The sequence below is a fragment of the Artibeus jamaicensis genome, unplaced genomic scaffold (genome assembly GCF_021234435.1).
Source record: "Artibeus jamaicensis isolate MK-2021 breed Jamaican fruit bat unplaced genomic scaffold, CSHL_Jam_final scaffold_847, whole genome shotgun sequence".
Lineage (NCBI taxonomy): Eukaryota > Metazoa > Chordata > Mammalia > Chiroptera > Phyllostomidae > Artibeus > Artibeus jamaicensis.
Genome location: NW_026522057.1, coordinates 1108337 through 1135296, shown reverse-complemented (window position 1 = coordinate 1135296; position 26960 = coordinate 1108337). Strand labels below are relative to the sequence as shown.

Genomic DNA, 26960 nt, shown 5'->3' with positions numbered 1-26960 from the left:
ATAGACTCACTTCTGAGAAAAGAAATACAAAGAAAATATCTCTTGATCTGGGAAGCTGGTTATGGGTGTGCTCATTTATATAAATTTAGTGAGCTGTATACTTTTCATACGTGTGTTTTTTCTGTTTTGCTTTATTTAATAAGAGGTTTTTAAAAAATTTAATGATACTTACAACAGTATAGAACGAAGTACCAAATGAAAAACAATGACATTTCAAGGAGTTCAAGAGGGACTAGTCACTGCTAATAACAAAAGCTACCCTAGTTGAAAATGTATTCAGTAATTACTACATGCCAGGCACCGTGCTAAGTAAGCATTTTACATTTCATCCTCACAACATCCCTGGGAGGTTGTCATCATTTCATCAGCAGCAGCAGTTGCCACAATTAACTATTCTCTTCTTGAAACTCCTTCTTCCTTTCCATTCCAGATTTTCCTTCCTGGTTTTCTTCCTACCTCACTAGCCACTCCTTAATCTGCCCTTCCCTAAGACTTTTAAAATCGAAATACTCTAGGTCAGGGGCAGACAGTTACTGTGTGGCCTGTCAGGAACCAGGGCTCCAGGGAAGCCTGCCTGAGCTCTGCCTCCTGTCCCTCCATCCCCTACCCCCAACCCAGGGGAAAAACTGGTCTCTGTTGCCAAAAAGGTTGGGGACTGGCACTGTAGGGCTTAGCTACTAGTCCTCTTCTCTGTCTAGACTCCCTGGGGCAGGTACTATTATTATTACTTCCATTTTACAGATAAAATCACTGAGGCACAGAGATTCAAACCTAGATAATCAAGACTTCAGAGCCCATACTCTTAACTACCTTACTATTCCACCTTCTTTGTTTTCCATACAAGAAGCAGCAGATAGTTACACACATTCCACATTGTGGTACCCTCAAGCAACTGAGAAAAGAGACACAGAGAGAGGCACATGGGATCCTCCTTCACAAGATACTAAGGACTAATACCAGGCACCAAGCCTGCAGGAAAACCAGTACTCTTACAAGTTCTGTTACACAATTTTCCTTCCTAAATTTCTTCACTTCGTGTTTTGGTACTTAACTTCTCAAGAAGAAATGCAAAAACATTCTAGAACAGACTCTAAAATCTAGATGCTCATCAGAATAATCTGGAGAGCTTTTAAGAATACATATGGGCCCTATGAAGACCTACTCTACTAAACCCAGAAGATTCTAGGAATCTATGTTCTAAGAAGCACCCAAGCAAATTCTGGAGCTGGTAACTCAGTAACTGAACTTGGGAAGTTTTTGTTCTAAGAGGATTCTCTGGTCCTCAGAGGTTCAAGAATGACCATCACATACATATTCATCTGCCTAGAAGAGGCAGAGAATGAAATAACAATGGAGATATAAACTGATTTCATTGGGTAATGAGACTCATCAGGAACCCATATTAGTGAAGGTGATATTCTAGATCAGGACATCAAACGTTTCTGGGTGGTCTGGGAATTTGTTGCTGTAACAGAGTCTGCAGCCAAGTGATGCCATCCCTTAGCTTAGGGGTGGGGGTGGGGGGATGGGGGGATCATCCAGGCAGCAAAAAAACAATTTATTTGAGCACTTACATTCTTAAAAGTATTTACCAAGTATTTTGAGGGAATCCAAGAGTATTAAGAGATACAACCATTGCCCTCAGGCAACAGAAGAAAGCATTGTTAACTCTGACATTTTTGTATAAACAAAGGTACACCCATTTTCCTTACATATGCAAGTATCAATCACTACAGAACCTTAAACTGCTGAAACTAAGGCAAAGAAGTCATCTTCAGCACATTTATTGAAGTCTTACCTCTGTAAGTGCATGCAATTGTCCTTGATGTACACATACACCCATGAACCTATAAAACAAAAGATTGTTTTTAAACGAATGAAAACGACATAAACATAACTGCCATATAGAGAAGCTAGTTTATTTACCTATGCATTAGAAACGATCTACTATCTGTGAAGTCTCTGGGCTCCTGTACAACCCTGTAGCCTCTCAAACTTTGAGACCAGACTGGTAAATTTCTAAGTTTACATGAAACGTCTGGTTGTGGTAAGACCTAGTGGTAAAAAGCAATGATGGAAGGAGGGGGTAAGCCTTAAAAATAGCATGATATTTAAAAACACATCAAACTGGAAGTAAAAAACCCTGATGCTGGCTTCAGCTCTGCTACTGACTACATACTCACCACCACCATTCCCAACCTGAGGCCAAAAAATGTCACTAACTGTAAACCTATTTGGAACTCAGTTTCCTCATCTAAATAGTTAGCAGACTGGACTACCCAATATGAAGGTCTGTAATTCACAAACAGAGGGTGAAAGTGGGGGTAGCCTACATTTGCTGAATGACAAAGAACTTCCTTTACATAAAAAAAAAAAACTCTTCCAAATATGTAATAAAAAAGAACCAGCAGAAAAGTAGGCAAATGGCATGTGCATGATTCACAGAAAAATAAGTATAAATAACTAATAAAAATATCAAAATGTGCTCAAATTCACTCATAATAAAAGAAATACACATTAAAACAAGGAAGTATTGCTTTTTTGAGATACTGTTTTTTAAATCTACCAAATGAAAAAAGATTAAAATTCATAATGTCAAGAAGGTGAGAAAACATGAACAGAAAACACTGTTAAGTTCTTGCAGCAATTTTTTCAAATGGCCACTAATTACACCTATCAAATATTTTAATTGCTCTAACAATTCCATTTCTAGGAATTTATCTTACGAATATACTCAATTTAAGTGAGCAAAAAAATTCATGTAAAAAGCACCTATTCCACCAGTATTTATTAATCTAAACAACTATCAATGAAGATTGGTTAAATATTTGTGGTATATTCCTAGACTAGAAAACTATACAGCCATTAAAAAGAATGAAGTTGCCCTAGTTGTTGTGGCTCAGTGGGCTGAATGCTGGCTTGTGAGCCAAATGGTTGCTGGTTCAATTCCCAGAAAGGGCACAGGCCTTGGTTGCAGGACAGGTGCCCACTTGGGGACATGCAAAAGGCAACCACACATCAATGTTTCTCTCCCTCTCTTTCTGTCTACCATTCCCTCTCTCTAAAAATAAATAAATAAAACCTTAAAAAAAAAGAACAAATTTGATCTTTATGCACTGATATGGGAAGATATCCAAAATATACTAACATCAAGCTACAAATCCCATTTGTGTAAAAAGTGTGTATATTAATTAAAGTGTCTAGAAACATTAATAAGTGGCACTGAGGGGCAAGTGGGTATTTTTAGTGTATATACATATTATATTTTAAGTTTATTTCAACCAACAGGTTATATTTATACATAAAATTAACTCCTAAATAAAAACCATACCATGCCACCCTATAAAAATAAATAAGTAAATAAGTAAATACCATAAATCAATGATTATGACTAATGATCATAAAGTGGGATATGACAAATGTCATAAAGTCTGCAACAAATGGGGTTTGGGTTGCCAAGACAGAAGTCTTGCTAACAAGACTCACAATTCTCGAATAAGTTTTAGTTCAGAAGAACAAAGAAAGGGAAGAGACTGACTATAAGTGAGGGTGTTGGCACAGCAGTGACTGTGCTGGAAAGGACCATAAAGTCCCATGAAGGCAGAGTCCAGATCACATTCTTCCCTGTGACCATAGCACCTGACAGTGCCTAGCAAAGGTGTGCACATTCAGTAAACAACTGCTGAGTGAAAAGGAATTGAGTGAGGGAAAGTACCTGGTCAGCTGTTTTAACAGCATAGTTTTAAAGACATGCTGCTTCAAGCAAAATTACTAATGTGGAAATTTCAGAATTTCTCCAAAAAGTGGTCTCTGGTCCACTAGACCAGAGATGCACTTAGCTTTTTCTAAGTGCATCCAGAGACTTGGTGGGAACCTGAGAAAGGAAGGATCTGAGGAAAGATCTAGGCAGTACTGAAAATAGGATGCAGGCTCCGATGACTAGCTGAAACATACCTCTGGCTTGGGAAGAAATGGAAAGCAAAATAGTACAGTGGTTAAAAGGGCTCTGAAGTTAGAGGGGGTAGAGGGTGTAGGTTCAAATCTCACCTCCACCCTTTTCTTGGCAAGCATTAGTTTTCCTCTCTATAAAATAGGACAACAACCCACATCGCTCTTTTGTCACTTTCCTTACCTTGGAAGATTCCATTTTATTTCTCTCTGCATTTCTAGTATCTGGTATAGATAGCATCTGGCACACAGTAAGCAAGCTCTCAGTAAAGATTTGTCGAATGACATGAATGATCTTTATGACCTGGAAACTTAAGTTCAAGCTCCTCCCTGAGATGGAAGATTTTACTTACTGAGGATCATCCTTCCAGAATCAGCTAAAATTTCTTCTTCTCTATCAAAATCTCCTGGATGTCATCCACATTAATCTTCTCTCTACCTCTCCTCCTTAGGCCCCTCCTCCTCCGACAGTACTGCTAGTACTTTTATCCTCCTTTGAAAGACTGACTGTTCATTAGCATAAATGAAGTGGTCCAGGGCCTGGAATCAGACTGGTTGGATTTGAATCCGGGTTCTCTCACTTATTCATGACCTCTCTGTATTTCAGTATCTTCATATGCAAAATGGGACTATTAGTATTACCTAACCTATATGGTTACTGTGAAGATAAATGAGATAACTTGGGCTCCTGGAACATAATAAGCACTAGAAAATGTTAGCTATTCTTCTTCCTCTTTTAACATTTCCAATTCCTTCTCCAGAATGTAATATAAGAAAGGTTTTGCCCTGGCTGGTGTGGCTCAGTAGATTGAGTGCTAGACTGTGAACCAAAAGGTCACTGGTTTGATTCCCAGTCAGGGCACATGCCTGGGTTGCAGGCCAGGTCTCCAGCAGGGGCTTGCAACAGGCAACATTGATGTTTCTCTCCTTCTCTTTCTCCCTTCCTTCCTCTCTAAAAATAAATAAATAAAATCTTAGTGAAGAAAGAAAGGTTTTTAAGAGTACAGAGCTCATCTCATCTCTTTCTGTGTACAGCATCTGAAACATAATGCTGTGAACGTAAGATTCTAACAAGCATTCCTTGAATAAAACAAACAATAATCACCAAGTTAGCTTCATGATGTAAACTCAAATTATAAGAAAGAACACTTAGAGGCAGGTGCAAGGCTGGAAAGACAAGAGGTATTTATTTTATTAAGTAAAATATTTACAGAGAAGCTAGGCAATAGGATTCTACCAGCAAAACATTGGCTACATTCTAAAAAAATGGGTCTCCTAGAAGCTGAAAAGGCCTGGTTTCAGTGTGATGCCCTCCTCCCCTCCCCCACAGACCCACAGTCACTATGACCACATCATCCACAGAAGTATCACAGACAGAACACTCAGGAGGTACTGGCTTCCTGTAACAGTTTTCTGCACGCCTTCTTCCACACGCCCCACTCACATCGCCACATCACATCGGTGTTGCACAACTCTACTTCTATGGGAAACTTTTCTGCCTGACCTTCTCAACCTCATTTCCTTCCCACCACTACCACATCCAAAAAGGTGTCACAGAGCTTGCAAGCTGAGACAGGCCTTAGCTTTATATTGGAAGAGGAGCTTGAGCAGAATTAATCATTCCAGTTGCTATAAACAGAATATATTATAAAAGGGAAATATTACTCATCCTTAACAGGGAAGTGATATATGCCTAGAAAAGCATTTAATATTAACAGTAAGTTTTCACTGAAATTTGTGTTGCTAATTATATCAAACTCCAACTTGTCAATAAAACCTCAGATCTTTTTTGTTATGAAACAGGACCTAAAAAAATTACATCCTGGATGATTCTTTTTTTTTTTTTAAGATTTTATTTATTTACTTTCAGAGAGAGAGAGGGAGAGGGAGAAGAAGAGGGAAAGAAACATCAGTGTGTGAGACACACATTGATCGGTTGCCTTTTACACACTTCCAACTGGGGACCTGGCCTGCAACCCAGACACGTGCCCTGACTGGGAGTCAAACTGGCAACATTTTGGTTTGCAAGTTGACACTTCATCCACTGAGCCATACTGGTCAGGGCCTGAATGATTCTTATTCCCCACTACCACTACACTCCAAATCATGTCAGCTAGAATTACTGAGTTCAAGAAGGGAGCAATTTCTTAATGCATGTGCTTGAGAGGGAGTAATTATTCAAATTTGTTATTTTTAGTTTCACATTACGCACTCATTCCTGTTGAGAAGTAGGAGTTGCTTTTGTTTTTTAGATCAGTGCTTTATAAATTTTAATGTAGAAATGAATCACCTAAGAATCATGTAAATTGCAGACTCTGATTCTATAGGTTGGAGGGTGGGGTCTGAGAGTCTGAATTCCTAATAAGTTCCCAGGATGCTGATGCTGTTTAGTCCAGGAACCACCCACTGAGTAGCAAGGCTCAGTCTATACAAAAGACAGCTGATCTCTGAAGTTAGTAAGACTGTAAAGAAACCTCCTAACTCTGATACTACTAGTAAATTCCACTTTGACCAGAGGCTTAATATGCCTCAGTCTTTCCTGTAGCGTGATTTACCATTTCCCATAAAGTGTTATTACCATGCTCTTGCACACCTTTGCCTTTTCTCAGGGTGTTTCCACTGGTTAGAATGCCCCCCCACCCCCGATTTCCACATAGAATCTTCCCATCTTCAAAGCCCAGCTCAAATACTTCCTTTCCCACAAAACAAATGTGGCTCCCTTCTGAACCACCAAGGCACTCCATCTACCCCACCCTCCACAGCATCATTTCCTACTTTGGACTGTGTTTTATAACATGCCTACTAGACATAAGCTTCTTAACAGCATTCTTTTGCTGGGCATATAACAGCATATCAGCGCTTGCTGGGTAAATTTAAATCAACTCTGACAATTCAAAAATTATTCAGCACCGACTGTATGCCAGGCATTGGTAATGACTGTGATTTTGGTAATGACTATTTCTTAAAGAGCACTTACTATGTAAACATTATATTCATTTCATCCTCACAACAATGTAGTGAAGCAGTACTTTTATTATCCCAATTGTGCTGATAAAGAGCTGAGGCTCAGAGAAATTAAGTAATTCACCCAAAGTCGTTCAGCTGGTGGCAGAGGAGTCAAACCTCAACAGTGAGTTCCAGTGTCTGTGCTCTTAATCACTGTTAGATTACCTCTTCATATAGTTATTAAAGGGATATAAAAATGAGATATAAAGGAATATAAAAACAAGACACGATCCCTTTCCTTAAGAAGCTATTGGTTACTCAAAATCTCTTTGTGGCAGCTCCTATCTCCTGATCAAAGTCCAAATTCCTTAATGTTATTCAATGGTCTGAATGATCTGACTCAAGCTTCTCTTCTTTATCTTCTGTTACATAAAGAATTCCACCTGAATTCGCTATGGTTTAGTTACATAAACTGCCACTCCTAAATATGTTCTGAATTCCATATTGTTGCTACAAGGAGTCCATTTGGAACTCATTTTTCAAAGCTCTACCAATCAATCCTAAAAAACTTAGTTCAAAAATATCTCCAAATATTGATAATAAGAATAACAACAATAACACCAAACATTTATAAACCATGTAGTGTGCCAGACGCGGCCACACATTAAGTCATTCAATTTTGAAAATGGCCCTTTGAGGATGGTTAGGATAATTCCTATCTCAGAGACATAATTTCAAATATTTCCCTAATCTTTCTAATGAAAAATTAATCTTTCTCTTCCCTCTACACTCATGTCATTCTATAAAAATCTCTGTTGTAACACTTATCAGGCCTGTTTTCTACATCAAATTTTACCTATATCTATTTCTCCCACTGAATTTAAAGGGTTCCTGAATTTAAAGAGATGTTATGTGTGGAAGAGAATGACTACTTTTTAAAAAAATAAATTGCTTCCCTTTTTCTCCTGAAGTAGACTACATGTCTCTTAAAGGTTGGTTAAGACCACACACTGAGTTCTGGCCAGTGGTTCAGGGGCAGGAATATGTGATTCCTAAGCCTCTTCCATAAAAACCTCAACACTATTCTCCACACCTTAGTCTTTCATCTGCCAGCAGATGCAGAAGAACCAGTGGAGGCATGTGAGGCCCTGTCCTTGCTAAGAAAGAAGAGCTCCCTACCCACCTCCACCCAACATGCATCGGACTGGGACGTGAATAAGAAAACAAGCTTTTTAGGCCAACAAGATTTTAAGTTATTTACCATAGTAGTTAGCTCACCTGGATTAAATATACCATGTAGTTTTGTCTCTATATATATCAAAAACATTGCCTTGTTCATAGTTCAGTCTCAGTGAATATTTACTGAATTAAATTGAAACTTAAAATTCCTATTCCATGGCAGGACCTTTCCTAGACCCTACTGTTAGCCAGCCATCTCCAAAATGGGAAATGAGCAAGATTACCCATTAAAGGATGGAAAGCAAATTAGAATTTTTACTCATATTATTTTTATGTAAAAAAGATAAATCGAGATTTACTAATATTTAATATGGCTTATTTAGTAGCACCTGTGCATATACTCAAAAAATGCTTTCCTAATGGGACACTGTGGTAGGCAGAAAACATCCAAAGATGTTCATGTCCTGATCCCCAGAACCTATGAATATGTTCTGTTATATTGCCAGGGGAAAGAATTAAAATTGCTAATTTTAATTAATTGGGATCATTATTGCTGCTAATCAACTGACTTTAAAAGAGCGAGATTATCCTAGATTATCAAAGAGCATCCAAAGTAATCAAAACAGTCCTCAAAGGCAGAACAGGGAGGCAGAAGAGACAGTGTCAGAGGGATAGGATGTAAAATACACTGAATCTATCAATGCCTGCTTCGAAGATGGAAGAGGGCTACAAGCCAAGGAATGCAAGCAGCTGCCAGGAGCCGAAAAAAGGAAACAGATCCTCCCCTAGAGCCTGCAGAAAGGAACACAGCCCTCCCAGAGCTTGATTTTAGCCCAGTAAGGCCCGTGTCAGATTTCTGACCAATGGAATTGTGAAATAATAATTCTGTATTGTTTTAAGTCAGTAGGTTTGTGGTAATTTGATATGTCAGTCATAGAAAACTAGTAACAGATACATAATCAGAATATTTATTGGTCACTATTCTATATCATAATGTTTACAAAACTAGGATAGATAGACTTTAGGCTTTGATACTTTCTAAATAATATATTCCTTGGTGGCATTTATACTCAGTCAAATATTTATTGAGGTCACAGTTCTGTATAAAACTCAAAGCTAAACATTGAAGTTTAAATGCTATTCCTCCTCAAAAGTTTATAATCTATAGAGTACAGTGAGGGAGAGGTATGACAGCAGTCTAAAATACATCAGCTATTCTCCTGCAAAAAACAAAAAAGAGGGGTAGCTTCAGCTCAAGCAGTTACTTCGTCAAGGCAGTCCTAAAAAACAAAAACAAACAAACAAAAAACCACCGACAGTACTGTTAGACTTAAACCTGCTCAATACTGCATAACAGGAACAAGTAAGCGTTTAGTGGCCATTACACCAGTGCTGTCAAGACAATTACTACTACAATTACAACGATATACCTGAAAACTGTGCTGGGTGTTTTAATATGCATTACCTGAGGTGAAATTGCCCCCATTTTTATCATTTAAGAAAATGAGTTTGTTCTGAGCACTTAAGCGACTTGACAAAGGTTGGAGAAGGTACTAGCATCTGGATCGGTTTGGCTCCAAAGCCCATGTTTTGTTCTGTGACAATGGGTATGAAAGAAAAGAGACCAGTGGTTCAATAATAACTTTATTTTTGATTCACAAAAAAGAACTGCCTATCTGTAAACCAATGAAAATCTAATTGGTTTGCTTTACAAGCTTTTCTATTGCCAACTTCAGCAATAAGCACCATACATATTGTAGGAGAGTTATTTTGACTTGTACTGGTCTTTCCAGAAAAAAATGTCTGACTCCAAAGTTATAGTAAAAACAATGAAGAGACATGAAATAAACCTAAAAAATATTAAAATATGGGCATAAGTTTTATATTAATGTTTCTAAAAGACCCAATCTGAGACCTACTGAAGATGGTTTACTTTTCTTTAAAAAGTATTTCCAGAAGTTATAATATATTTTTATCCGATCTCCTCCCATAATTTTGAAAGGAAAGGTCTTGTAACATACACTACCAGATTCCACTAAGCTTTAACATATGGCACTAAAAGGAACTTCTTTGCATTTTACTTCCAAATAAAGCAAAGACACCATCACTCTCTTGGACTAGAAAAAAAATAACCAAAAAGAAGAAGAGGGGAATGGCTCAGATCTCAAGTCCCAAGAGAGCTATGAATCTAGGCCCGTAAAATAAAAGCAATAATATCCTTGGGTAAGGTCTGCTGCAGTTGAAATGTGTTTTAGAGATATTACATCATTGAAAACTGGTTGTGCTAGGTCCCAGATAGGAGGATGCATAAGGAAAACTCAGCTGAACAGACATTAATCTCCAGAGCTTCACATCAGGTGACACTAAACAGAGCTGGTTCAGTTTTGCTTTCTCTTTTCTGTCCCTGGTTTTTATGGTCCAATTTTAAGACAGCTAAAGGCAGAACAGACCTTGCTCAGCAATCACCTGATCAAGTCAATAGCACTACATATAATAAAAGGGCCAGTCAAGTTCATGGTCTAATTTTACTTTTTTAAATTTAAATGAAATGATATAAAAATCTAAAAATTTTAAATTAGTCTGCTTGCTTATAAATATTAAACCAGTTTAATAAATACAAAACATCTTGGATATCTGAGAGGAAAATATCCTGTAGCTTGAATAACAACTGAAAGTAAACTGAGATTGAGTTCATGCTGTATTTTATTTCACAGAAAATTATAAACCTCATTGCTCAAAACTTCCAATGCCAGCAGCAAAATACTAAGTCTCCTGACAAAGGCGGAACTACTAAGATGTACATGCAGTGACTTTAAATGTTTCCAAAATGTTGTTTTAAAAAGTATCAAGGAAGTTTAGAAGAAAACTAATATCCAGAAATACAATCTAGATGGTCTCCCCAAGCACTGAAAAAGCTTCCTCCTCCTTCCCACTTATCTTTTAATCTAAGAATACTCATAAAGTCAGACCAAAAGAGCAAAATATAACACAAACTTCACTTTATATAAGTACATTTCTGGAACAACACTCTCACAATGATTTATTTCTCCCCCTTCTCCCAAAGTTGGAGAAATGTAGAGAGGAAAAAGAACAATTCAATCCAACAAACATGTATCGAGAAATTAATATGTAGAAGGTTTATGCTCTCCATAAATAAATAGAACACAAATAATGATAATGATGGATAACATTTATATTGTGTCCTTACAATGTATCAGACATTGTTCTAAGCTCTTTACATGGAGTTACTTCATTAAACCCTTATGAAAATATTGTGTGATGGGTACCATTATTATCTCCATTTTATGTTTTTAAAAAATTTAAGAGAGATTAAGTGGCTTGCCCAAGGTCACATAACTAACAAATGGCAGAGTCAAGACAGGACCCTTACCTCAAGCCTTATGCCTATACAGCCTCAGTATGTGATGCTTCAGGTGATTATGACAGCAAGAATAAAAATAGCAACAGTTAAGATTTAATGCCTTGCACCATACTAAATTCCTTCTGTACATTATCTTATATAATTCTCCCATCAACCTGGTATGGAATTTCTCATCTGCTCTACACAGATGAGAAAACTGAAGTTGTAGAGGTTACATGATTTGCCTAAAGCCCCAACTAAGATACACAACCATCTTGAACCTCTTGTCTGAATTTCAGACTTGTTTATCCAACTGCCACTTGATTGATATCTCTTGGATCTTCCATCCTCAAAACCTGCCCCCCCACACGCCAAGTCTTCTTAAGTGTAGTTGCTGACAATTCCGTTCTCCCAGTTCTTCAAATGAAAATCCTAAGAATCACCCTTGATTCCTCCTTCTTTTGTGCTAACATCCCACACCTAATCCAACAGGAAATCCCAATGCCTCTACTTTCAAAAATATCCAGAACCTAAGAACTTCTTCACTTTGCTGCTACCATACAGTCCAAGCAGCATGGGCTCTCTCTAGATTACTACAATAGCTTCCTTAGTTAATTTTCATCTGTTATACACTTTACATGACCTCAAATAGGTAATAATGAAAAATAATGTTCCCCTGGCCTGCCTGCTCCCCAGAGGGAACCACTTCAATTTTTAGCTGGTTCTTTTACCTACCATCATAGCTCTTATTGTGTTACCCTTATTACGCTATTTCTAGCTTCTACTGTCTTTCCAGTGTGGAAGCTAAGGATTTAGCCTTCTTAAATTACTTCCCAATATGGTTATAAGACAATTTTGCATAAAATCACTGTTGAGAAGAAACAAATCAAGCCTCAGCATTTACATTATTACAACTGATTATAATCGCTGCTAGCCCAAGTATTGTATTATGATTATGTTTTTATTTTTTGCACAAATTTTGTTTCACTAATTTTTTATTGCTTAGTTATTATATGCCTACCAGTAATTCTTTACAAAGCCTCCAAGAGAACTGTAAAGTTCCACTGTATATGAATTTTGACCCTCTCAAACACATCTGGGAATCTATAAATTCTTTCCTCAAACCGGCTCTCCCAACATCTCCCCTGGAGCTCTTGATCCTTCTGCTCCAATCCAGACTGCTCATTCTCCAGACTGCTGCCCAGCAGTCACCCTAGGGCTTGCTTTCATCATCCTACTCCCTTCTTTCTAGACCCATCCTTTTTATTTTGTTTCCCCCTTGTTTTGATGGAATATATTCTCCAGTAGCTTCATTTAAAAAGGCACATGAGCCCTGGCTGGTGTGGCTCAGTGTTTGAGTGCCAGCCTGTGAATCAAAGGGTCTCCAGTTTGATTCCCAGTCTAGGGCGCATGTCTGGGTTGTGGGCCAGACCCCCAGCAGACAACCACACATTGATGTTTCTCTCCCCCTCTTTCTCTCTCCCTTCCCCTCTTTAAAAAATAAATTAATAAAATCTTTTTTTAAGGCACACGAGAAGCAAAATCTTGCATATCTGACAATGTCTTTATTCTGTCCTCATGTCGGACTGGATAGTTTGGCTGGATATAGAATTCTAAGTAGAAAATCATTTTCTCTCAGAAGGCACTGCTCCATTGGTCTAGCTTCCAGAGCTGGTGTTCATAAGTTAATTTTTAATCCTTTGTATGATATCTGTTTTGGATTTTTCCCCCCCTATTAGTACTTAAAATCTTATTTTAATTACCCATATTCTAAAATTACCTAACAATATGCTCTGGGGTGGGACTTTTTTCATTCATGGGGCTGGGCACTTAATAGGCCATTTCAAGCTAGAAGTTCATGATCTTCAGTTCCACAAAATGCTCTTGTATTTGTCAAAAGTAGACTTCTTGGATCGATCAAATAATTTTCTTATCTTTTCTCTCTTTCCATCTTTGATTTTTTTCCTATTAATGGATGATTTCTTCAATTTTATGTCCCCATCTTTTTTTTTCTGATAAATCTCTTTTTAATACATTGTGCACGAAGGGCCTCAGATTTTTTCCAGCCCAATGTATTCTTTCAGGGCTGATATTTACATCTCCTTGACTTTCTAATTCAAATAATTTTATTTACTTTACTTCTTCATTTCCAGGAATCTTTGAGAATCTTTGTGTTCTCTATTTCTTTTTTATAGTATACTATTCTTATTTCATGAATGCAGTATCTTCTCTTTATCTCCCAAAAGAAAATATTTACAAAGTGTTTGGGTGGTTACTTTTTAAAGTTTTCTTATTACTTGGGACTATTCAATTTCTCTAAACCCACCAATTCCCTGGCAGGTGGTGGGGGTGAGGGTAGAATGGAAATGATTCCTGCCTGCCTGAGAGAGAAACGATAGATGAGGACTAGAAGTATCATAAGTCTCACTACTCACTGTGCGGTCTATTACCCTCTTCTCAGTATAGCACTCCTTCCCTATCTTCTGTCATATGAGATGCTTACAGAGTATGAAGCACTTCTGGTTTAATTTTTCTCCAAAATTAAAACTCATTGTGTCAGGAGGGATTAGAGTTAACTTATCAGTTGCCATGAATGGGGATGTTGACTTGAAGGCCTAGTTTCTCCCTTAAAAGACTTTCAATCTTTCTCTTGTTTTCAGCCTAAGCCTGACTCCCACCTTTAGTTCCTGAGCTGATAGGTTTCTGTGATGCAAACTGTCTTGCTTCTAATTGGTATCCATTTCTATAGATACTGTTTTATAAGCAATGGAAATACAATAGTGAGCGAGGTAAGTCTGCCCTAGACTGAAGGCTACAAACAATTGATAAACAAATAAATGAACAAGATAGTTTCAGAAATGATATGAGCTATGAAGACAAACCAGAGGGAAGGGATAAATAGTGATATGAATGCTGTTTTAGTCAGGCTAGTCGACAAAGTCTCTTTTAAGAGGGGATATCTCAGCAAACACATGCCCTGTGATTCTAGGATAAAGACATTATAGGAAAAGAGGAAAGTAAGTGAAAAGAGGATAGTAGGTAAAGAGACCCTAATGTGGGAAGGAGGTTAGTGTATTTGAGAAACAAAAAGGCCAGTAAGAAAGCTTACAGTGGTGTATTATAAAGGATCAGAAATAAGGTCAGAGAGGCAGGTAGCTCAAATCATTCAAGGCCTTGTACACCAAAGCCCATTGTTTGTATTTTATTTGAAGGGAGGGAAAAAGTTATACAAGGAAATTCAGCAGGCAGTCTGATATGATCTGATTTACGTTTTTAAAGTTCAACCTAGTTATTGTGGGGCAAGAGGGGAATCTAGGAGATCAATTAGGAGCATGGGCCTAGGATCATGACTGTGGAAGTGATAAAAGCTAGGCAGACTCAGTACATATTTTAAAGATAACGTTGAACCACATGATGATTTGAAATGGAGTGTGAAGAAAAGATTTAAGGACAACTCTTAGGTTTTGGTCTAAGTAATAAATAAATGATGGTTCCATTTGCTGAGATAGGAGTGGTCTAAAAAGAAAAATGATCAATAGTAATCCCTAATAGGTATTCAATATATAGTGTCCATTGCTTATATAAAAATAATACTCTATTACACGTCAATTATATTTCTTTTTAAAAATGTTTTAGCCCTGAGAACCAAAGGGTCATCTGTCCAATTCCCAGTCTAGGGCACATGCCTGGGTTGTGGGTCAGGTCCCCAGTGTAGGGTGCTCAACAGGCAACCACACACTGATGTTTCTTGACCTCTCTTTCTCCTTCCCTTCCCCTCTCTTTAAAAATAAATGAGTGAATTTTGAAAAATACTTTAAAAATTATTTATTGATGAGAGAGAAACACTGATTTGTTGTTCCACTTATTTACACATTCATTGGTTGATTCTTGTAGGTGTCCTGACTGGTGATAAAATCTGCAATATGGAATATCAGGACAACATTCTAACCAATAGAACCACCTGGCCAGGGCCAATTATATTTCATTTAAAATAATTTTAATTTTATTTTTTTAAAGATTTTATTTATTTTATTTTTTAAACATTTACTCAGCAATGTTCTTTTTTTTTTTTTTTTAAGATTTTTTTTTTTTTCTCTTTAGAGGGGAAGGGGAGAAGGAGAGAGGGACGGAAACATCTGTGTATGGTTGCCTTTCATGCATCCCCTGCAGGGAACTGGCCTGCCGGGAACTGGCCTGCAACCCAGGCATGTGCCCTGACTGGGAATCAAACCGCGATCGTGTGGTTCGCAGGCCCACACTCAATCCACTGAGCTTCACCAGCCAGGGCTATTTATTTATTTTGAGACAGAGGGGAAGGGAGGGAAAAAGAGAGGGAGAGAAACATCAATGTGTGGTTGCCTCTCGTGTGATCCCTCCAACTTTGTTCTTCTTTCTCAGGATCACTGTTGCCAATGTGGGGCCTTTTGTGGTTCCATATAAAATTTTCAAATATTTGTTCTAGTTCTGTGAAATATGTCATTGGAATCTTGATAGGAATTACACTGAATCTATCAACTGCTTTGGGTAATATGAATATTTTAATGATGTTAATTCTTCCTATCCATGAACACGGTATGGGCTTCCACTTATTTGTATCTTCTTCAATTTCTTTCTTTAGGGTCTTACAATTTTCTGAGTACAGGTCTTTTATATCCTTGTATGGTTTATTCCTAGGTATTTTATTCTTTTTTTTATTAATACATTATTTATTTGTCTTTCCTCTGTCAAACCCCAAGCCAACCACTTTCCCCAGGCTGCCCAGGGAGGTATAGGAAAAAAAACATACACAGCAGACCAGACATGGGAGAAAGATCTATGGGAGATGGTGATAGCTCCTTCACATGGTGAAGAGGATGAGAAAAGCCACCATCAGGCAAAGAGCCCCATGAGCTCAGAGAGGGCAAAGCCCAGAATGGTATAGGAGAAGAGAAGAGCTATTGCTTCAGAGAAGGGTTCCTGGCATAACCAATGATGAGGCTCCCAAATACAGTCCCAATTTCAGCCCCTGAGTCTGCCACCCCTACTGTGACAGTCCCAGCCCCAGTGAACTTGGCTGCTGTGTCAGTGTCTCTTGAAATGGCCCTGATTTGGAAGCTGTGGCCAGGAATAAGAGAGGTCAGGGTTGTGGGGCTGCCAAGCTGCAGAGGCTCTTATCTGTCAGTGTCTCTGTTCGTTTTAGCACCATTGCAGATAGTGCCTGGCTCAGCAACTGAGTGGTGATCCTCACCAAGGCGGAGGTGGAGACAAACTTGGCGCAGGTGTATATTATCAGGGGATGAGTGGCCATGGCAGGAGAGCTGCTTCCAGTGCAAAGAAGATAGAAAGATGGTATTTTATTCTTTTTGTACCAATTGTAAGTGATTGTGTTCTCAATTTCCCTTTCTGTTAGTTTGTTAGTGGCATAGAAAAATGCAACTGATGCCCTGGCTGGTATAGCTCAGCAGATTGAGTGCGGGCCTGCAAACCAAAGAATCACAGTTTGATTCCCGGTCAGGGCACATGCCTGGGTTGCAGGCCAGTTCCCAGCAGGGGACCCACGAGAGGCAACCATACATTGATATTTCTCTCCTTCTCTCCTTCCCTTCCCCTCTAAAGATAAATAAATAAAATCTTTTTAAAAATGCAACTGATTTCTGGATAATAATTTTGTATCCTGCTACTTTGCTGAATTCACTTATCAGCTCTAGTAGTTTCTTGGTGGCATCTGTGGAGTTCTCTATGTACAGTATTATGTCATCTGCAAATAATGACAGTTTTACTTCTTCCTTTCCAATTTGGATGCCTTTTATTTCTTCTTGTCTATATTGAATAAGTACTATATTGAATAAGAGGGGTGCAAGGGGACATCCCTGTCTTGTTCCCATCAACAACAAAATCAAGGAAGAAATCAAAAGATACCTTGAAACAAATGAGGACACAACAATCCAAAATCTGTGGGACACTGAGAAAGCAATCCTAAGAGGGAAATTCATAGCATTATGTGTCTATCTCAAAAAACAAGAAAAAGCTCAAATAAACAATATAACTTTACAATTAAAGTAGCTTGCAAAAGAACAACAAAGCCCAAAATGAGTAGAAGAAAGGAAATGATAAAGATCAGAAGAGAAATATCAAAATAGAGTCTAAAAAGCCAACGGCACAAAAGATCAATGGATCCAAGAGTTGGTTCTTTGAAAAGATAAACAAGATTGATGCTGAGAGTCTTTTCATGTGTCTGTGGGCCCTCTGTATGTCTTCCTTGGAGAAGTGTCTGTTCAAGTCTTTTGCCCATTTTTTAACTGGGTTTTTTGTCTTCCTAGAGTGGAGTTGTGTGAGTTCTTTATATATTTTGGAGATCAAGCCCTTGTCTGAGGTGTCATTGGCAAATATGTTTTCCTATATGGTTGGCTCTCTTTTCATTTTAAGGTTAGTCATGCAGAAAATTTTTAATTTGATAAGGTCCCATTTGTTTATTTTTTCCTTTATGTCCCTTGCCTAAGTGCCCATCAGCAAATGAGAGGATCAAAAAACTACAGTACATTTACACAATGGAATTCTATGCAGCGGAGAGAAAGAAGGAGTTTATACCCTTTGAGATAGCATGGATGGACCTGGAGAGTATTATGCCAAGTGAAATAAGCCAGGCAGTCAGGGACAAATACCATATGATCCCATCTTTACCTGGAACATAATCGACAAAGAAAAAAAGCAAACAAAATATAACCAGAGTCACTGAAATTAAAAACAATCTAATAATAGCCAGGAGAGGATAGCAGGGAGAAGGGTTTTCAGGAACTACTATAAAGGACACGTGGACAAAACTGAGGAGGAGAATGGAAGCAAGGGAGGAAAGTGAGTTTGGAGGGGGTAGAGGAGAGGGGTGGAGAGAAAATACAGACAACTATAATTGAACAACAATAAAATAATTTAAATTAAAAAAAAAGACAAACAAGATTGACAAACTTTAAACCAGACTCATCAAGAAAGAGGACATGAATAAATAAAATCGGAAATGAAAAAGGAGAAATAACTGAATAACCAAAGAATTACAAAGGAATGTAAGAAAATATTATGAACAATGATATGCCAACACTGAACAACCTGGACAAAATAAATAATTTCCTAGAAATTTACAGTCTTCCAACAATAAATCAAGAAGAATCAGAGAATCTGAAGAGATAGATTATACCTAGTGAAATTGAAGCAGTAATAAAAAAAACTCCCAAAAAACAAAAGCCCTCGACCAGATGGACTCACAGGTGAATTTTACTAAACATTCTGAGAAGAACTAACACTTCACCTTCTCAGACTATTTCATAAAATTCAAGAGGAGGGAAGCCTCCCAAACTCATTTTACAAGGCCAGCATTATCCTAATTCTGAAACCCAATAAAGACACTACAAAGGAAGAAAATTATAGGCCAATATCTCTGATGAACAAGACACCAAAATCAACAAAATATTAGCAAACCAAATACAGCAATGCATCAAGAAAGATCATACACCATGATCGAGTGGATTTATTCTGGGAATGCAAGGTTGGTATAACATTTGCAAGTCAATAAACGTGATTCACCACATAAACAACATGAAGGATAAAAACTACATGATTGTATCAATAGATGCAGAAAAAGTACTTGATAAAATCTAGCACGTATTTATGATAAAAAACTCTCAGCAAACTGGGATTAGATGAAATATACCTAAACATAATAAAGGCCATATATGACAAACCCACTGTCAGCATCATACTCAATAAGTAAAGAATTTTTTATTCAATTCTGAAATCAGTGGAAGCCACAAAAGTTTTTTAAGAAATAAGTTTTACACCATACTGGCCAAGGTGGAGGCGTAGGTGGAAATACTCTGCCTCCTCGCACAACCAAGTTCAAAGACAACAAAGTTTTAGTAAAAACAAAAAAAAACACACAACCAAAACGCAGATATTGAACTATACAGAAGTCCAACCACAACGAACCATTCAGCCAGACTAGTAAGAGTGGCGGAGCCAGCGACTGGCGGAGCAGAGTTGCACAGGAAAACTCAGCCACACCAACCCAGGCGCGCGGGCGGCAGTTGGCAGATCCCAGGTGTGGGGTTGAAATGAGCAGACCCAGTGAGGGCGTAAGAACAAATAATAAAGGAGAACTTCCCCAATCTGGCAAAGGCAATACACTTCCAGGAAATCCAGGAAGCTCAGAGAGTCCCAAAGAAGTTGGACCCAAGAAGGAACACACCAAGGCACATCATCATTACATTAGCCAAGATTAAAATGAAGGAGAGAATCCTAGAAGCAGCAAGAGCTAAGGGGACAGTCACCTACAAAGGAGTTCCCATCAGACTGTCAGTGGATTTCTCAAAAGAGACCTTACAGGCAAGAAGGGGCTGGAAAGAGGTATTCCAAGTCATGAAAACCAAAGACCTACAACCAAGATTGCTCTATCCAGCAAAGTTTTCATTTAGAATGGAAGGACAGATAAAGTGCTTCTCAGATAAGGTCAAGTTCAAGGAGTTCATCATCACCAAGCCCTTGTTATATGAAATGTTAAAGGGACTTACCTAAGGAAAAGAAGATAAAAAAGATGAACAGTTAAAGGACAGCTAACTCACAGTTATTAAGAACCACACCTAAAACAAAAGCAAACTAAAAGGACAGCTAGATCAGGAGTGGAAACATAGAAATGAAGATCTCAAGGAGGGTTAGCAACAGGGCAGTGGGAGGAGGAGAAGGGGGGAGAAGGTACAGAAAATAAGTAGCATAGACAGTAGATAGAAAATAGATGGGGGGCAAGAATAGTATGGGAAATATAGAATCTAAAGGACTTGAGACACATGGTCATAAACTAAAGGGGGGGTAATGGTGGGGACGGGGCGGTAGGGTGGAGGGGAATGAAGGGGAGGAATAGAACAATTGTAACAGCATAATCAATAAAAAATTTTAAAAAAAAGAACCACACCTAAAACAAAAGCAAACTAAGAGAACAGCTAGATCAGGAGCAGAACCATAGAAATGAATATCACATGGAGGGTTAGCACCAGGGGAGTGGGAGGAGGAGAAGAGGGGAGAAGGTACAGAGAATAAATAGCATAGATGGTAGGTAGAAAATAGATGGGGGGAGGGCAAGAATAGTAGGGGAAATATAAAATCTAAAGAACTTGAGACACATGGACATAAACTAAAGGGGGGGGAATGGTGGGGGAGGGGGTGTGCAGGGTGGAGGAGAATGAAGGGGGGGACTAGGACAACTGTAATGGCATAATCAATAAAATATATTTTAAAAAAAGAAATAAGTTTTACAATTACAACTGTGAATTAGAAAGAGTGAAAATAGTGGTGGGGGTGGTGAGAAATAGAGAAAATAATTTACTCCAGAGAAAAATGAAGAGGATCGAACAGATTTATAAGGAAAAAAACAGATGCAAGGGCTTTGAAGATTTAGAAGCAAGAAACAAAAAGAGTAACTAAAGATGATTGGGGGATTTTCAGAATGGGTAACTGGAAAGATAGAAATCTTAACTAAGATTAGGAAAATATCCTGCCATATTGTAATAGCATCAGCTAATTCTAGTGTGTTTCCTAGCTGTACAGTTTGCTTCCTAAGGAGACTGTCTGCTCTCTCTACTTCTCTCGTATTCACCATGATATTGTTACCTAGCACAGGGGCGGATTGAGTATGAGTAGTTCCAAATCAGTATTTGGAGACGTGAAAGCATACTCTCCATTTTAACAAAATGACAATCATATTGTTGCAAATAGATTTTGAGATTTATTTGCAATAGATTTTAATCAGTTCTGAACAAAAATTAGTAGATAGGAAAATAAATTTAGAATGTGGCCTTAAAAATAAGCAATAGAATATGAATGAGGAATCTAACAGAAATATTAAATTTCTCATAGCATGAAGAATAATAAATAGGTATGAAAACAAATCTTGGTCCTCAGAAAGGCCATTGGGAGTGGAAGTGAGCAGGGCATGCAATTGGGTTACAGATCTTGAGCACAAGAGTTTCTGGCATAAACAACCCTATTCACAAGAGGACAAAACAATCAGTCCCTGCACTCAACAAAGTACTTTATTGTTCCTTTTTTAACTGATAACTTAGAGCAACCGATCATAAAACAACCAATCTTAACTGTTTCCATGTATTAAAACATATATAAATATGCAAACAAAATATATAAACCTACTACTTCTAAGACTTATCAGGCCACTCTTTTCCTTCCAACTAGAAATCTTAGGAGGGAAAGAGATCAAAGGAAAAGAGGAAGTAGGAGGTTGGAGTCAAGAAAAAAAGAAAAATAAAACTGTGCAAGTTCAGCTCACTCACTCCTGCTGGGCACAAAATAGCTGTGCCAGCAAAGGACCAAGGCATGCCCAGAGGACTAGATGCCTAGTGTCACCCAGATCATGAGATGGCCTTCTTTCCCAAGTATGATTTTCCAAGTCACTAATGCAGCGATTTTCAATTTTTTCTTTGTTTTGTAAGCAGGAGACCTTTCTTCAAAACTCCTATATAGAAGTTCAATATAAAACAGATAAAAAGTAGAGCTGCTCTAGCTGGAAAAAGAGAAGTGAACTGAAAGTCTCATCTGTTCAGCAATCTCTTTCTGGCATCGCCCCTGAGCAGGCATGCCTATGGCAATCCTAGGGCTCCAAGAGATGGATTCTTCCCAATTTAAATCTAATAATCTCAATTTGAGGGAAAACTTTGGTTCATACTTCTGCCTCAGTTTCTGCACCTATAAACCTTACAGTACTTACAGCTTGAAAACAGATTATGAGCCATACTAATAGTCACAAGACCTTTAAATTATAAAAAATATTAAGTATTAGTAAATTTCTAAGACAACTAGAAAGGCATTTAGAAAATAAAAATTCTAAGAATTTTGAGAATGGAACACAGTCATGCTCAGAATGACATTTAAGACACCCTAGGGAAGTCGAAAAAATGTTTCTGCTGCGGTAGTACTCCTCTGGGTGGGTGACAAAAGCCAAGAGGACTCTGCTTGCTCTAGGCCATTAGTAGGAGAATTTCCTTTCATTGTGTTCAAAATATACAATGAAAGTGAAGATACAAAAACATAAGAGATATAAACAATTAGAAGCTTCCATTCCCAGGCTTTTAACTGCAATATATTTTAGACAGGTGGCTTATGCAGAACAAAAGGAGTCACGAAAAGAATGCAAACCCATCATGGTTAACAATGAATTATAATAATTTTCATGTATTACATAGTTACTATGAATTATAACAAATCCATAAGCTTCATATACATTATCTTGTCTGTTGACTTATTATGGAGATCAAGATAGAGTTAACAGTGATTATTATATATTAGAGAACTTGGCTGAGAACAAGAATATTACTTCTTATAAGTTAAAAGGGAGGATGTGTCATTCTTGAACAATGGAACCAAAAAACAAAGGCTAAGAAAATAGATCAGGCCCTGGCTGTTGTAGCTCAGTGGATTGAGCATGGGACTATGAAGCAAAGGGTCGCCGGTTCCATTCCCAGTCAGGGCACATGCCTGGGTTGCAGGCCAGGTCCCCAGTAGGGGACACATGAGCGGCAACCACGCACTGATGTTTCTCTCCCACTCGTTCTCCTTCCCTTCCCCTCTCTAAAAATAAATAAAGAAAAGAAAAGAAAAGAAGATCAGGGAGACATCAGAACAGTACCGATATAATTGCTCCCATCATAACCACCATGTTTCTAGGCTGCAACACATATCTATTTAGTAAAATAAGAGCAAAGATATAAGTGGACTCTAACCCAGTATTGTCCAATTCAGTAGCTACTAGATTTCTGTGGTAATTTAAATCAAATTAAATAAAAATTTAGTGCCTTGTTCACTCCAGTCCTCATTGATTTTATTAGTTCTTTTTTCATGTACATATTAGATCCCCAATTAGAGTGCAAATTCCTTGCTATGAGACATTCCATTTTATATAAACCTTTATACTTTTATGATATCTGACATATCATCAAGCATATACTAAATGCTTGAAAATGTGTTCATCTAATTTTTGGATTGGGAAGAAAGTCATCATTACAATAGTAGCTGAACATTTTTATAGTGGACTAGGGAGCCAATAATTCTATATAAAGATAGAAAGTTTCAAGTAAGCGTTATAATCTAACTTCGTAATTTATTACCACTGACCAAACATGTAAATCATGCTTAGGTTATCTGATTTCTCTCTGATCCAATATAAATATTAGCAGTAAACTTTTCAAAGTGTCTTACACACAAGCCTTACTTAAATACACATTAACTTAAATTGTCTCATTTGGTTTTGTTGGGGTTCAGAACAAATCACCCCAAGATGTGCCTCTGGGGTATGCAGATTTTTTTGAGCTAAAGGCAACCTAGACCTTATGGGCTCAAGAGAAACTTCAGCCCCCCAACCCAACCCTTTTAATTACCTAGCAGAATTTGAACTAGGGGCCTTGCCCATAATAAGAGATTATCAGAGATAACTTCTCTGACCTATCTATAGGGCAGGGCAAACTATTAATTACTGAACATCTGTTCTTCTTACGTTCCTTCAATGACCTTCTGAAGCCCTAAGGTGCCTTATCTCATCCTTAACTCAAAATGTCATATATACATCATTTTCCCTGCCTGCCTGTAAGCCTCCCAGGTATGTGGGGGTCTTTGACTTTCTCATATATGTGGGGTTCCCATGCATACACATGCAATTAAATATAATTATTTTTCTCTTGTTAATCTGTTTCATGTAGATTTAATTATTAAACCAGCCAAAAGAACCTGGGAAGGTAAAGGAAAGATTCAGACACTGATTACTAGAAAATAATGATTATATAGCCAGCCTTATATATAAAAATATTCTCCTTTATAAAGGTGAACTCTCAAATGAGTGCTAAAAGTTAAGGGTAGATAGCCTTAACTCTGCATTCACTGATTTAATTACAATTCCTTATAAAGGAATTAAGAAAATTAAGTAACTAAGTAAGTCTAAAATCTTTTGAGGGCCTGCTAATCAAAAGGTCACCAATTCAATTCTCGATCATGGCACGTGCCTGGATTGCAGGCCAGGTCCCCAGCTGGGGGTATGTGAGAGGCAACCAACTACAATCCAATGTTTCTTTCCCTCTCTGTCTCCCTCTCTTCCTCTCCCTTCCTCTTCTCTCTCTAAAAAATAAATAAATAAATAAATGAAATATTTTTGATAAATTACTAATTCAGAAGTAGGAAACGACTGTTTTAATAAGCTGCTGCTAAGGGAAAACAATTTGAGAAACAGAAGAGAGTTGTATTAAGAGCAATTAATTACCAGAAAATTAAGTTTCAATAGGTAGAAAAAGATCTACAGCACAACTAAACCCCAACAAGACAGATTCAGCAAGAAATCCTAAATTTCTCATTTCAGCTGTTAATGCTATTCCAACAGGCTTCCAATAATGTTTCAACTTCCTCACTGACCACCAGAAGGAAAGAAAAGCCATTACCTAAGGATGTTGGGATGCGAGAGTCTATTCATAAGCTGCACTTCCTTCAGCATGTTTGCCCGGTTACTACTCAGTGTGTTCATCTTAAGAGCCATCACCTGACCAGAAGCTCGGTGACGCACCTGAAAAATAAAAAGAACAAGAAAAGAGGCTCAAGGGCAGCAGGAATATATGATGTCAAAGTCTCCACATGTAGAAAATGCCAATTTAGCTAAAACAGACATGGTAGGGAATGTTTTTCTGTGATTACATCGGGGTCTCACTTCCATTAATGAAGATGCATTTATTCCATCCAAGACCAAAATTGTTTCCAACTAAGCAGGCTGGAAAAACACTGTTAAATAACACCTCAAGAAAGGATGGGGTTGTTGGTTTTTTTAGTATCTTATAGTAAATGGGGGAAATTTATTAGCCTGGTTCCTCACGGTTAACATTGCCAAATCTTAGAACACTAAGGGGAAAAAGTCCCTTTTGTGGAAATTAAGTGTCCACAGAAAAGATATATGCACAAGCCTTATATAACCCTAAATGAGCAATAACGCTCTTTATAGGACACTAAAGACGCAACCTCAAAATCTCCCTCAAGCATGATAAAATACACATCTCTAAGAAAAAAAGCATTTCATGTTAAATATAGAAAGAAGTGGTAAACCTTTTAAAGCTAATATTGTAGTAACTCAACCCAAAGTACTTTGTAATCATTTATTCACACTCAAGTCAGATACATGGGCCACACAACTTACACTATTTCCCATACACACAGAGGAAAGTTCACTTCTAAAACATTCATCCATTATAGAATTTTATCTATTTTACATGAAAAAAATATTGTTTTATAATTTCAATCCATACTCCACAGGTTTCAAAACCCACAACGCTTTACTTACAAGAAACTTAACTATGTTTTCACCCTCTAAATGTGGTCATAGTAGTAGCAAAAAGGGACTACCAGAGAAAATAGTTCGTCTTACCCAAAAGAAGTTCAATTATTCACTGAGATGTGTGTTCCCTACCGAGAAATTATGAATGAGGCAGTAGAAAAATAAAGTACCAAGGATCTCATTACTCTCTGGTTAAAAGAAATTTCATTTTAGATCTTATGCAACAGGGACTTAACTATGCAAAAATATCATCATCCTATGGACTTTAAGAGTAGTATCTCAGTATGCTACACTTGACCAAGTAGAAATTCCAATAGAAAACATGACAAGTTACTTAACTCTTTAATCTCCAGAAATTCCTTGAAATGACAATAGCCCAAAAGTTTAGCATATCTATTACTACAGAGCAGACATCACAGCTTATGGTAAAATTCAAAGAAACAATGTTTTAGAGTAGCCAGACAGAAGAAGGGGAAGGAGGAAGGAAAACACTCAGTGCCATGGAAACAAATGCTGATCAGAAAAGCTGAGGCAGAAGATTTTGGCTGTCTCTCCCCTCTTCTAGATCGCTTTGTGAGATTTGGAACCCAACTCTCTTTCTAGTGCATCAATGATTCTGTTGTCATGTACCTCGTGACTGATGAAAGAGAACTGGCCTTCCTTTTCAGATCCTGCGTGGATAAGTTAAAAGAGACATTTATATACAAAGAACACACTGACAGTATTTTTCCAACTCTATTTACAGAAGACATCTGTGTTTTAGTAAGAACTCTCTGCATTCTGAAAGTCACTCTTCTTTCTTTTCCCACCACCTGAAAATTATCATTCTGAGTTCTTAACAAAATGTCTGCTTTAAGACAGTTTGACATTAAAACAATGTGTGAAATTCAGGGATAAACAATCTGTGTTTCAAACTAATCAGAAAGAACCCTACTTCCTTAAGCAAGTGCGCAAGATGATGAACATATTCATAACTCGTTGTATTTTGTCTTTCATCTGCATAAAATATTCCTCTCCTTTCTTCTAGCTTCTCAAATTCTACTTACTGTATCTTTCAAGTCATGCTCAAATATTCCATCCTTGCTGAAGCCTTCCTTGATTCTCTCTGGAAATTATTTGTGGTTTCCTTCTTTATACTACCTCAGAACGACATTCATTACACCAGTATACCACTCATCACATGGTTCTCTA

The 26960-nt window shown here is 37.7% G+C and overlaps 1 protein-coding gene and 1 pseudogene across 5 annotated transcripts in view; both read right to left on the bottom strand.

The window, feature by feature from the left end:
* Window positions 1-26960, bottom strand: part of TESK2 (testis associated actin remodelling kinase 2) — a 111851-nt gene that overhangs the window by 41137 nt on the left and 43754 nt on the right. For 4 of the 5 annotated variants that reach the window (XM_037149235.2, XM_037149236.2, XM_037149237.2 and 1 more), the window contains exons 3-4: window positions 24889-25010; window positions 1799-1847 (exon numbers count right to left, since the gene is read on the bottom strand). In XM_037149235.2, coding sequence (XP_037005130.1) covers window positions 1799-1847; window positions 24889-25010 — 171 coding nt within the window. The remainder of the gene's footprint in view (window positions 1-1798; window positions 1848-24888; window positions 25011-26960) is intronic. The other variant, XM_053660150.1, reaches the window with a different exon arrangement.
* LOC119052193 (ATP synthase F(0) complex subunit C2, mitochondrial-like) lies at window positions 15536-16794 on the bottom strand (annotated as a pseudogene).